Source organism: Pteropus vampyrus, unplaced genomic scaffold, assembly GCF_000151845.1.
Source record: "Pteropus vampyrus isolate Shadow unplaced genomic scaffold, Pvam_2.0 Scaffold489, whole genome shotgun sequence".
NCBI lineage: Eukaryota > Metazoa > Chordata > Mammalia > Chiroptera > Pteropodidae > Pteropus > Pteropus vampyrus.
The window spans coordinates 540,298-552,499 of NW_011889270.1; the positions used below are offsets into that span (position 1 = coordinate 540,298).

A 12,202-nucleotide genomic window follows, 5' to 3' on the forward strand; every position below is an offset into this window, starting at 1 on the left:
CGAGTTAATGTGAACTTTTATGCAGTCACATGGAGATCCCAGATTCGTAGGACTTGGCGGTGTCAAACCAGATTTCTTCTACAGCTTTCTGGCCCATGTCAAACATTTGCTGTAAGTGCTTCCATCCAGTTTTTGCAGTAATCATGAGATATTCTTCATTCTCTGGGTGCAGCTGGCAAGAGTATGCAGCCATGACAAGTGACTGACAAAATCGACTGCACACAAGTAGAAACAAAGCACCCCTTTCTACCGGTGTCAGTGGGACTATACTTTCGAACCCGGCGAGGACATGACCGCCTACTTGTACAGGGGTCTTGCTTTCGACCATCATGTACATGATGGTGATTGCCACTTCGAACACATAGTAGCCATAGCTCATGTCATCAAAGTCCACAACCCCGGACACTCGATACGTAGCATCTCCACAGGCCGACTCGCTGGGCTCTATCAAAATGTTATGGTCATTAAGGTCTCCATGGTTGATGCCTGAAAGGAGAAAAATCAAGCCATGTAAAAAAGGTTACCGAACACACCAGTTCATTCTCTTTCCATAGCTCTTTCTCAGGCATGGCCGTTCAAATAATTTGATGAGTAGTCAGAGGTAAAAGAGCCAGACCCCGTTTTTCTTGAAATAAAATCATTTACTCTGAAAAGGTCAAAAGCAGTTAATTTTGGTGATGTTTTTGCTTTTGCTTCTCATCTCTCATCGACGTAAGGCCAGAAGATGGAGACTGGCATTGCCACAAACACCTGATTTTGCCTACTAGAAGAGTCCAGGGAAAAGGAGAAGTGCCCCGAGCCAGAACTGCCAAAAAGACAGCGATATTCACATTTTTATAAGAAGCCAAGGTTTCAGAATGGACCAGATGCATCTTTATTTTAAGCTAGGGTTTCCAAAAACATTTTTCTGATGACAACGTAATTTGGAATGTCCCATCTTTCCACTGGCTTAAAACAGTCCCGCCCGTCATGGGGGGGTCTGTGCTCAGTGTCGGCCCACAAGTTGTCACTAGTCTGTGTGCAATAAAAAAAAATTGAGAGAGTTGAGAAAACTTTACAGCGATGTGTCACCTACGAGTGTGATCAATGATGTTCGTGTGGAAATTCATCAGCCATATAGAAACATAAATTCCAGATGTATTACAGACCTATTACGAAAGCAAGAACCATAAAACATTAGTAAGGTAACAGAGAATATCTTCATGACCATAAATAAGGTATGGAAAATGTCTACACGAGGCACAAAACACTAACCATGAAGCAGAAGACCGATGTATTTCAAACCAATAAATCGAAGTCTGTTCATCAAAACACATCTTAGAGTAAAAAGACAAGCTACAGAATGGGACAGAATAATTGTATCATGTAACCAACAAAAGACTTGTATCCAGAAAATAATTGGAACTTCTAAAATCAATGAAAAAAAGATCCCAATAGAAAAATGGGCAAAAGACTCGAATAGGCACTTCGCACAAGAGTTTAACTTAAAAGCCAATAGACAGAGAAATGTATATTAAAACCACAGTGAGAAACACATCAAAGTGGCAGAAATTCAAGTCTGATAACCCCGAGAAAGTTTTCTGTTCAGCCCGTGGTAGCATAAGGTCATACAACCGCTTTGGCCAACTGGCATTATCTGATGAAGTTGAACGTGGACGTGTCCTATGACCCAGCGATGCGTCCCCAGGATACACAGCAATGAATATTCACAGCAGCGCTGGTGTTAACTGACCCAAACTGAAAACAACACAAACGTCTTTTAATGGAATAGCTAAAGTGTGATATATTTACGATTAGACTATTATACAGTAATAAGTTAATGAGCTATAGCCACGTGTGACGACATGGAGAACCTTACACAACAATATTAAGTGAGAAAATATTGGCAGATACAAGTGGGGAGACGAGTGAGCGGGGCGTCTTTTGAAGTTAGAACCGATCGAATTGGATCGGACGTGAGGTGTGAGAGGAAGCACAAAGTCAAGGCCGATGACCCCTAGCTCTTCGGCCAGGTCGACAGGTGAATGACGGGTACCATTTTAACGAGGTGAAGATGAAGGCAGGAGCGGAAGGCAGGTCTGAGGAGGAAAAGCAACGCTATTCATGTGCCACCACTTTGTACGGTGTTTCTCCACGGTGAGTGCTGGGGACCGAGCGTTGTCCCCATACGTCGAAGCCCTACCCCGCAGTGTGATGGTATGTGGACGCGGGGCCTCTGGAGACAATCAGGTTGGGCTGAGGTCAGGAGGGTGGGGCCCGCGCGCTGGGATTAGTGCCCACAGAAGAGGAGATACCACAGAGCTTGCTCTTTCCCCCGCGCACCCCTCTGCGTGTGAGGACAGGAGAGGAGGCAGAGCTAGCTGTCTGTAAGCCGGGAAGAGAGCTCTGTCCAGGACCTGACCGTGACCAACCCCAGCCTGCTGCTGAAGCCACCCAGTCTACGGTGTTTCGTTCTGGCAGCCCGAGGGGACTCGCACAGGAGGCAAAGGGCGAAAGGCCCCCTCCGTTCCTGGCCCTTCGACCAACCCTTCATGCTGGGTCAGAGGCTAGAAAACTTGTCCATGTGCATGAGGAGATGGGCGCTAGCGTGCTCACTGGAGCATCGTTTTCGTAGGGGGAAGAAAAGGGGGAACCAACTGAAAATTCCATTACCAAGAGAACAGGCCCCCAAAATTACGGTATGTTCAAATAACTTATGGCATATGCAAACTATGGAATACTATTCAGCAGTTAAAACTCGTGAACTAAATGAAGAACTATATATATTAAATGGATCGATCTGAAGAACACGATGTCGAATTAAAAAACAGGTTGCGTTTCTCCAAAGTTTGAAAATATGCAAACTACTACTCTATATAATTTATGAATATACACATGTGTGGTAATGATATGAAACGTGCATGTAAACTTAGTAGGGAGGGGAGAGGGGAATGGTCAAGTTTAGAGGAGGCTTCAAATGTAGCAATCTTAAGAAAATAAAAGTGTTATTCTTTCAAAAGCGACAGGAGCGAAAAGGGCAAAATTATAAGATTTGATAAGGCTAATTTCTACCTCCACCCTTGTCCCGTGGTTTGGAGTCTGACCACTTAAATATCAAGAAAAATACTTATGTGCTTGGGGAGTGTACTCACATTCTCGAAACTGACTTAATTTGGTCATCACTTCATCCCTGTACCGCTGAATGACCTGTTCGACAATCTCGCGATTTCGATTCTGGCCCAAGGCGTGCAGATATTTCTCCAGAAGAGGAACATTTTTCAGATTCCAGATGAAGTCCTCCCGGTGAAGACTACTTAACTGTGGGTGATGGAATTTCTAATCAAAATCAAAAGCAAGAAACCGTTAGACCCTTGGCACTTAAGCCACCACGACCGAGCGACCCGCTGTGCTAGAAGCCGGGGCCCTCCGCGGTGCAGCCGGGAGCCGACTATGAGTCGCTGCTACGGGGCCGCAGGTGATCACAGCGCACCTGCTCTTTCGCAGAGCGGTGCTAAAGGCAGCTTGGTGGTCACCGGAGCAGCCGCTTTCACGTTCTGGGACGTAGCCTCTCACGGAAGAAATACGTTTCACATCACAACCCAAGATACAAGCGACACAGACATATAAAGAAAAAAGCCTTGGTAAACAGTACCCAGACCATTCCACGTGGTATATTCTGATGTTTTGTATTTTATTCTATTTCTTTAAACATTTTCCTCCAAATCGATTTTAACACCACTCCCGTGACCTGGGGTGTGAAATGCTTCCCGTGACGCTTCTGTTATCACTGCCACGTCCGGGCCAAGTGGCCCTGGGGCCTGTGCTTGAATCCTTCCTGCAGGGGGCACTCTTGCGCTTACTGAGAAGGCTGTGTCCTTCGTTTTGCTGACCCGGCAGCCCCCATGGGGCCGTGTGGAGCAGCAACAGTCCTCCCACAGGACTGTCCTCCGGGTACCTGAAGTCGGCACCTCCGCCCCGCAGTCCTCTCTTCTGGAGAGTAAACTTTCTAGTTCCTTCGGTTACTGCTCACGTGACATGGTTCTGAATCTCCTGACCATCTGGTGTGTTAAATTCCACCGCGGATCTCTCAAAACTACCCCGAGGAGCAAGCCCTGAAACACCCTCAGGAGCCGTGACTTCTGGGGACATTCTTATTAGGAAAGTGCTCCCAGCCCCGTCCCGGCTCTCACTTAACTCAGCTTCAGGCTCCACCTCCCTCTTTTCTCCAGAGCGCCAGCCAGAGGCGACAGGAGCTGCGGACAGAGGCCAGAGGGCAGCGGGCGCAGCCCGGCCCACCCCAGCAGCCACCGGCGGAGCACGGAGTGAAGCGAGTTGAGGCCGGCGCGCTTCGTGCGCGGCAGGAAGCCTGAGCATCCGCAGATCTCAACACTTTCCAGACCCCGCCTCTGATACTCCCCCTGCCCACGCCTCCACTCCTTTGCTCCAGGCCACAGAGGCTACCACGCCACAGATACCGGGGGACAACCGGGCCTACATCAGAGGCGGCTGCGTGCCAGCAGACACGGACAGAGTCCACGTCTCGCTCAGCCTTCTCTCTCCCACAGGCGTAACATTAAATCAATCGCCACATTTGCTTGGCCCGTCTCCTAAATCTATCTCGAATCTTTTCTTGGTTCGAGCCCTCGATTGGCTTTTATCTGATCTCTGCATCAGCTTCCCGGATGCATCCCACCTCCGTTCTGGCTTTGTGCCAACCTATCCGCCACAATGACCCCCAAAGTGCTATGAACTAGAAACCTTCGCCTGTTTAAAAACCCTCAAGGTCCCCTACTCTCTGTAAGACACAGTCCAAACTCCTTGGTGTTATATATGATAACGCATTTCATCACCTGACTCTGCCTTCCATTTCCAACTTCGTCCCATCTCTCGCATGTTTAACCCCGATTCTGCAGCCACGATGAATGACTCAGAGCCTCTGGAGCACGGTCACGGCCCCTCCATGAGGTCCGCAGGCTCCTCCCTTTAGCGGGAACGCCCTTCCTCCTTTTCTCTGTCTATCTGATGGATCCCCAACTTTCGATAACCAGCTCAGAGTTTTGTTTTGTTATGAAGCCCTCCTCGAATACCTACTATGTATTGCTAGACACCAAGAATAAAAGATGAACGATTAAGACATACACCAATTTCTTAAGACGCTCACTGCTTCTTACGTAGCAGATGTCACAGGAAGCACAAACACGCAACAGATAATTACGAAACCACATGTGGCGTCTGTTACCCTGTGAACCAGGCCTCCCGGTGTTCATGGCCTTGTGCAGCTGCCCCCACTTAACTCTGAGGTTAGACATGTCACTTGCTTTGGTCACTGGGACATAAGCTAGCATGATTCAAGCAGAAGCTTGATGAGCATTTGTATACTGGCGCTTGTCCTCTTGGAACTCTCTCTCAGAAGCCAGCAGCACGTTGCAAGGACGTCCGGGCCACCCTGGAGGATGAAACGCCTCGTGAGAAGAGGCCACACGAAGGGGAGCTGACGCACCTCAGTGAGCTCCCAGCCGAATACAGCTGCATAAGCGACCGCCAGCGACACCAAGCAGAGCAGACCCACAGAATCATGAGAAATCAATCACAAGTGTTTTGAGCCACTGAGTTTTGGGATGGTTACACAGCAACGGATGACTGGAACACAGTGCAATAAGCAGAGCGACAGAAGGATGTCCGAGCTCCGAAGCAGCGAAGAGAAGGAAGCGATCACCTCTGTGCAGCGTGGGAAGCTGAGGGTCCGGGAAGACGTCACAGAGGAGGTGATGCTTGAGCTGTGTGTCGAAGGATGAGGAGTGTGCGGAGCAGAGGGGAGGCGTCGCTGGCTGGGAAACTGGCACAGGCAGAGGCACTGACACATAAAACCAAATGACGCTCAGGGAACTACAAAAAGTTCCACGGTGGTGGCCAGAAAAACACAAAAGGAGAGACACGGACGAGATGAGGGGCGGAGGCCACGACGAGGCCACACGGGGCCTCGTGTGCAAGGGATGCTGCAGACCGTGGCCTTAATTTTGAAGGCAGGGAGAAGCCACTGAAAGGTTTTAACTATGGAGCCGACATGGTCCGATTTGTAATTTTAAAACGTCAGTCTGGACTGGTCTAAAAAATCAATTCGAGAGGATAAAAGCCCTAAATGCAGGGACGCTACAGGGTAAGCCTGGGTAGTTGAGGCAGGAATGGAGGGCAGCAGATGGAGTAGAGACACCTGCGGGGTTGAACGGACAGGATCTCGTGAGCGAGCGGAAGTGTTTTCCTCACACAAACTGGAATCACTCTGTAAATGTGTATCTGTCCCCGGGAACGCTCCTCCAGGACAGGGAGTCCTTACCTTCCCCCGGTGCCTGGCATGGAAGACGTACTCAGTGAACACTTGTTGAATAAATGAAGATGTGTTGTGGGTGGGTCTGGAAAATATCTGTCATCGTTTCTATAGGACAAAAACATCCTTCATGCAAGTCATGTCATCCATCCATCACTTAGCGCTGGCTTCATACAGAGCTCTGGCTCATTACACGCGCCTGACGTTAATTTGTGAATACAGACTGTTTTCAGTGAGCAGCACAAAGAATATCATGAATTTCTAAAAATGTAGGTGATCCCAAGAATACACCAGTGAAGCACAGAGCCGGCAGAAAGAAGCCTTCTGTTATAAATGCACGCATCTAGGACCGCCTCCTTTGTAACACTTTAGGAAGCGCCACACATGAAAACAGAGTCTGACCTTGGTTTATTTTAAAAACATAATCGAGCAAACGCAAACAAGTCAAAAATTCTAGAAACAAAATAAAACCCCCGATCTTACCTCCAGTGTCTTATCCAATTTGGCAGCTAGCCGCCCGATCTCAAATAGTAGCTGGGGGCCCATGGGAACCTCAGCTATGGGTCTTCCTGGGAGGTAAGTCAGCAGCCTCACCAAGTAGCTTTTGATTTCGGAGCCACTATCTGCACGGATAGAAGGTATATCCTGTGAAGTAGTCTCAAAAACATGAGAGGCTAGTCTACCTTTGTAATTATTATTGAAAAGAATAATAGAAGTCAGAGAGCAAGAGGAAAAAAAGGGCTAACGTAAACAATGCCCAGGATTCCATGAAGCAAGGCTGAGTGGATCAAGCAAGAAGGGAGAACCTTAGAACACTGGACTGGGGTGGCCATTTACATACCAACGGAATCATAGTCCCAGCTCTGCCGGCCCAGCTCTAAATGTTTGTCACCTACTCTGGTAAGTGAATGCCTAAAACACTTATTCCTAAGTTCACAATTGAGGAAAGTGTGATATAAAGAAATGACTATTTCAGAATCACAGTTTCTCCAGGAGCAAACTGGGGAGCGGCCTGTGCTGGGAACACAACGCGGTAACTACTCCTTGGGGGCAGTAAGGGGCGCAGGTGTCTGGAGCGATGCAAATTAAGAAAGAATGGGTGAACGGTAAGAAAAAGTCAAAACGTCAAACCTTAAAAGACTGCAAGGCATTGATTTCAGGCTGCTGCTTGGAGAACTCCATTAGGTACATCTCAGCATCTTAGCATTTAGAGGTAAAAGGGACCAAGTTGCAGAGACGAGGATTTCTAGCCTTAGGAATGTATGTGGCGTGCCCCGGGTCACATATACGGTAATGACGGAGCTGGGACCTAAGATTCCTGACTTCTACTTCTGTATCTTTTTCTATTACAGCACAGCACCAAAATATACGGCTTGTGTGAATACAAATATTTAATTATTTTTCTGTTTAAAAAAAACAACAACAAAACGTTCCCCTGATTTCCACGTGTCTTCTAAGAATCACTTCAGATCCGCTCTGCTCACTTCTCAACGAGAGCCCCAGTCGCCACTTTGGTGATGCTGTGGCTTCTCCCGACTGCTGAAAAAACCAGCTCGTTCACACTCGGAGTGACGAGCCTGTGCTTGATATTCCTACTGAGCCAAAACGCGGCGAGGTGCGCGGACCGGCGGTGACCGGCGAGTTGGGGGTCTTACCTACGGACACGAGGGAGGTTATGTTGTTTCCCTTCGTACGACACACGGAGGCTGTTGGAAACCCAGCCGCTCTCAGAAACATGATGATGCAGCTCTGCACCTCGATCAGGTCTGGAGTTTTGCTGGACTCGGTGTTGTTTATTTTGAGGACATACTCAGTTGGGCCATCTGCATTGTCTTTCGCTCTTGAAATGCATATATGGAAATTCTGGTCGTCATAGCTAGGAAGTGGCCGGATCTTGGAAACTTTGAACCCAAATACTGATTCCACTAGTGCACATGCTTGCGCCTCACTGAAAGCGGGTTTGGCGAAAGCCCGCGATCGCTGATCATCTCCACTCAACATTATGTCCAGGGGAGACAATCCTGGGAAGGATTATATATAACATACAATTGTTATATTTATTTTAATAATTTCCCTTAAGACAGGCCACTAACATTTCTCAACATTGCTTCTGTACTTCTGTTTATTAGTTTTGACTCATAAAGTTATCAAATCAAATCGGTAAATGAGATTCAAAAATAGCTGTTTTGGCAGGTGAATAAAAATCCTGGTACCATAAATTATTCATAAACTCACTTGCAGACTGAGGGTGTGCTTCCAGGGACAGGGCGCAGACCAGGAAAGCACCTCGGTATCACTTAGTCTAAGTCCTACCTGCACGCTCCCCTACAATCAACTTTATTTACAGGGGAAATTTAGGTCCCAAGAGGTTAAGCGCCTTGCCCAAAATTACATACCAAGTCACAGTACGAACTCACTTCTCTAGACTCCTAACCCATGATTATGTCCTTTTGACTACATTACCATTAGTTTGGGTGAAAATATAAATTCGAGCACAGTGATCTAACTTTTACATCCACGTTTTGTTAAATTATAAGATCATCACCTAGCTTATTACGCATACTTAGAAATCAATGTAGCCTAAGGAGATATTCTCAAGAACGTGGATTTGAATTGAGTTATGGAGTGTTATCTGTGTAGACAGGATGGGAGAGACTGTTTTCCCTCCCCTTTCGGCTACTTTGGGAACCAAATATTTAAGATCCTTGCAACCTCGCTTCCCTCTTCCCCCCAAATAGTTTTGTTTCCAGTCCTTCCCTCCGACTAAATTGTAAATAATTAACAACATCTTGCGGGTGGGTTGCATTTTAGGGTACAATTCTGATTGCTGCTCAAGGGATGTAGTGTTATATACAGAGTCTCGTGAGCAGTGAGCTCTTATTGACAAATCAAAACGGCTGTGGTTTTGGGCAGAGAGGTGGCACGAGGGAACTTTCCAGGAGGAAAATGTTCTCTATCTGGACTAGGCTTTGGTGTCATGGTATATACATTGGTCAAAACCCAGCTTAAAACTTAAGTGAGTGGAAGATCTGTGAATATCACTGAATGTAAATTTCACCCGGGGGGGTGGCGGGGTGGGAAAGGCCTTGTGAGAAACTGTGACAAGGAGATATGGGTGGAGTCTTCGGACTTTCTCGGAGCTCCCAGAGCCAGACCATATGCCTGTTAAGTGGCACCACCATGAAAGCCAAAGCCCAAAATGCTCCAGAGAGGAGGAGGGGATAAAGCCCAGGGAGGACACAGGGCTCTCCCACGGGACGCCCTCCCTTGCCTCAGCCCCAAGACTACAGCCTGACGACCCAAGTGATACTAAGAATATAACCCTCCAACGCCACCCCCGCCCCATTCCCGCCTCCCTGATCCTCCCGCCCAAAGTGACTTCTGCACCACTGCTCCGTTCCCACAACCTATAACACAGTCGGTGTATCCGGCCCATCTTCTCGTGTTTACTTTCTGACCTCGCATTTGCTTTCAGAAGCAAATGAAGTCGTTCAGATTTTGTTCACCAAAGATACTGACAAAGCCTGAATGAGGTTTCAAAACAATCTTTGCATCTGAAACTTCTGGGAACTGGCATATCCTGTATACACTTAAGACTTTATGTGGAATTTTAACATTCCTTCTGGAGATTTGTAAACTGGTGTAAGGTCAGTATTCAGAATGTAATATGAACTAAAGCTTTAAATACAAGAGGAAATCCTGGTGTCATTTTCCCTCCTACAGTGTTAAGGGCAAAAAAAAAATTTTTTTTAAAGTATTAAGAATAATGCTGAATTTGATATAAATTTTAAATCCTTAAAGTTGGAGGGAATCTTAGGAGCAACTGTGAAGGCCAATCTCCCTCCCAGGTCTAGAAAATGTTCCTGTAGCATTTTAAGCTTCTGCCTGAAGAGCCGTTTTCTAAATCCGTGTAAGCAGGGCTGCCAGCTCTACCCACCAGGACAGCCTGGTGTAACAGAAGCTGCTGTGCCCGTCCGGTGGGTTTTACAATTTAAAAAAACAAAAAAAAATAACAAAAAAAAATAAACCTGAGGAAAAAAAGAGTCGCTACATTTGGGAGAAATAAAATATATTTTAGTCCCAGCTGTGCTACCCAGCCCCTGAAACTTGGGACCATTCACATCTCATCCTAAAAGTTCGTTTTGACCTTAACTTTGCCTTTTGCCTTTGTACACAAGGACTCCACATTACGTAACTAACTAATGGCACCCATAAGTCAGTTCCTGAAAATAAATAAATACAGAGAAAGCAATGTGTTCATCAGAAACGCGTGTTTTAACCGAGTGTCCGTGTGCACCGACGGGGCGAGGAAGGGAATTCAAATACGGTAGGTGGTCGGTCTACACCCGCTGCCTACAGGGTTTTTCTTAGCTCCTGAGGAAGCCCCCAGGAAGCAACTGTTTTCCGACTCCAAGGCTTACGCCCGAACCTCCCGACCTCTGCTCAAGGAGGGGGCACTGGGGAGGGGGCTCTGCGCTTCTCGCTCCCCGGCGTTACGACGCCCCGGGAGCTGCGCCTGGGCGTGGGCCCCCGTCTACCCTGCGCCTTGCCAGGGGGGATGGCGGGACTACGAGGGCGCATCTCCGTGCCCCAGCACCCGGCCCGGGTCCCGCCGGCCATCGGTGGGATGAGGTGCACAGCGTTAGCATGCCGGCGAGGTCCAGGCGCCCCAGGGGTCCCCCCACTCCAGCTCTGGGGTCTCGGGCAGCCGTCTGTGTCACAGCTGCCGTCAGGTTGAGGGGCCCAGCTGGTCTGAGGGGAGCCCGAGGCACCGACCGGCGGCCCCGGCGGCCCCCGCGGCCCCGGCTCGCCTCTGCGTCCCCACCCGGCTCACCCTCGGCGCCCCGCGGTCCTGAGGCGGCGCCCGCTCTCCAGCAGCCGCGGCTCGGGTCTCGCGCTGAGCGGTCGCGCCAGACAGGTTCCTCGGCTCGTCCCTCCCCCGAGTCCGCGAAGCCAGACTCCTGATTGGCTCTTGGGATCCGCCCGTCGGCGTAGACTACGGGAAGGCGAGGCTGAGAACGGAAATTCCGAGATCTGGCCCCGCCTTCCCTCGGTGCTCACCCAGTCAGAACCCGGCTGCCCCGCCACAAGAACGGGGCTCCTTGCTTCTGATTGGCTCTTCGAGGTCTCGCACCGCCCCCTCGGGGAAGCAGCCCTGTAGCAGGCTTCCGACTCCTGAGTGGCACCTCGCAGTCCGCTCGGTCCACGTAGGAGACTTCCGGGACTGTTTCTCTCAAGATTTCAGGGGTTTGGGCACAGCTCGCGTCCTTTTTCTCTGTCCTTGCTCTGCTTTCTTTCCTGCTGGCAGCACGCGTCCCCGAGACCGCCTTCGCAAGCGCGGCCCGGGGCGGACTGGAACCCATCCGGCCCCTGGAGCTGCACAGTTCGGATCGGAGGTCCCGGGAGTCGGGCTGGCTGCGTTCTGCACGGGACCGAGCACCCAGGATGCTGGAGGATAGGATTCGAGATGGTCTTACGTACCAAACAGGCCTGCGCGCTCCTAGTGCTGGTGAGGGACTGAGCTCAGGGGGCATAGCGCGTCTTCACTCAGCTTCCAGTTTACGCTCTTGCCACAGCACCCAGCGTTCTACTCTTCCCGAGCCACTGCATTCAATGATGATGTCAAGGGAGCGAGGAGGTTTCCCGGGGCAGGGGTGACCACAGTATAGGTCTGGCGTGACACTGGTTCACTTACACTGAGCAAGAATGCTGGCATTTGGGTCCAAACCTTTATTCAGCTAGTGCAATCTGCGGATTCTCTCCCTGCAGGACAGTGCAGATACACGGATTTTCAGGAAGCTATTTGGGAACCCAGGTGTCACGGCCACAGTAGGTGGGTGACCCTCATCGTTTCAAGGGCACTCGGCTGTGACAGACAGCGCGATGCACGTCTGCAGC

General features: G+C 49.3%; 1 protein-coding gene across 1 annotated transcript in view; it reads right to left on the reverse strand.

Moving 5' to 3' along the window:
* LOC105307330 (hydroxylysine kinase) overlaps positions 1-11,275 on the reverse strand; it is a 14,048-nt gene extending 2,773 nt beyond the window's left edge. The window contains exons 1-5 of the mRNA XM_011382787.2: positions 11,139-11,275; positions 7,960-8,325; positions 6,788-6,927; positions 3,132-3,315; positions 10-486 (exon numbers count right to left, since the gene is read on the reverse strand). Coding sequence (XP_011381089.1) covers positions 26-486; positions 3,132-3,315; positions 6,788-6,927; positions 7,960-8,305 — 1,131 coding nt within the window. The 5' untranslated portion in view covers positions 8,306-8,325; positions 11,139-11,275 and the 3' untranslated portion in view covers positions 10-25. The remainder of the gene's footprint in view (positions 1-9; positions 487-3,131; positions 3,316-6,787; positions 6,928-7,959; positions 8,326-11,138) is intronic.
* Positions 11,276-12,202: the final 927 nt, after the last annotated feature.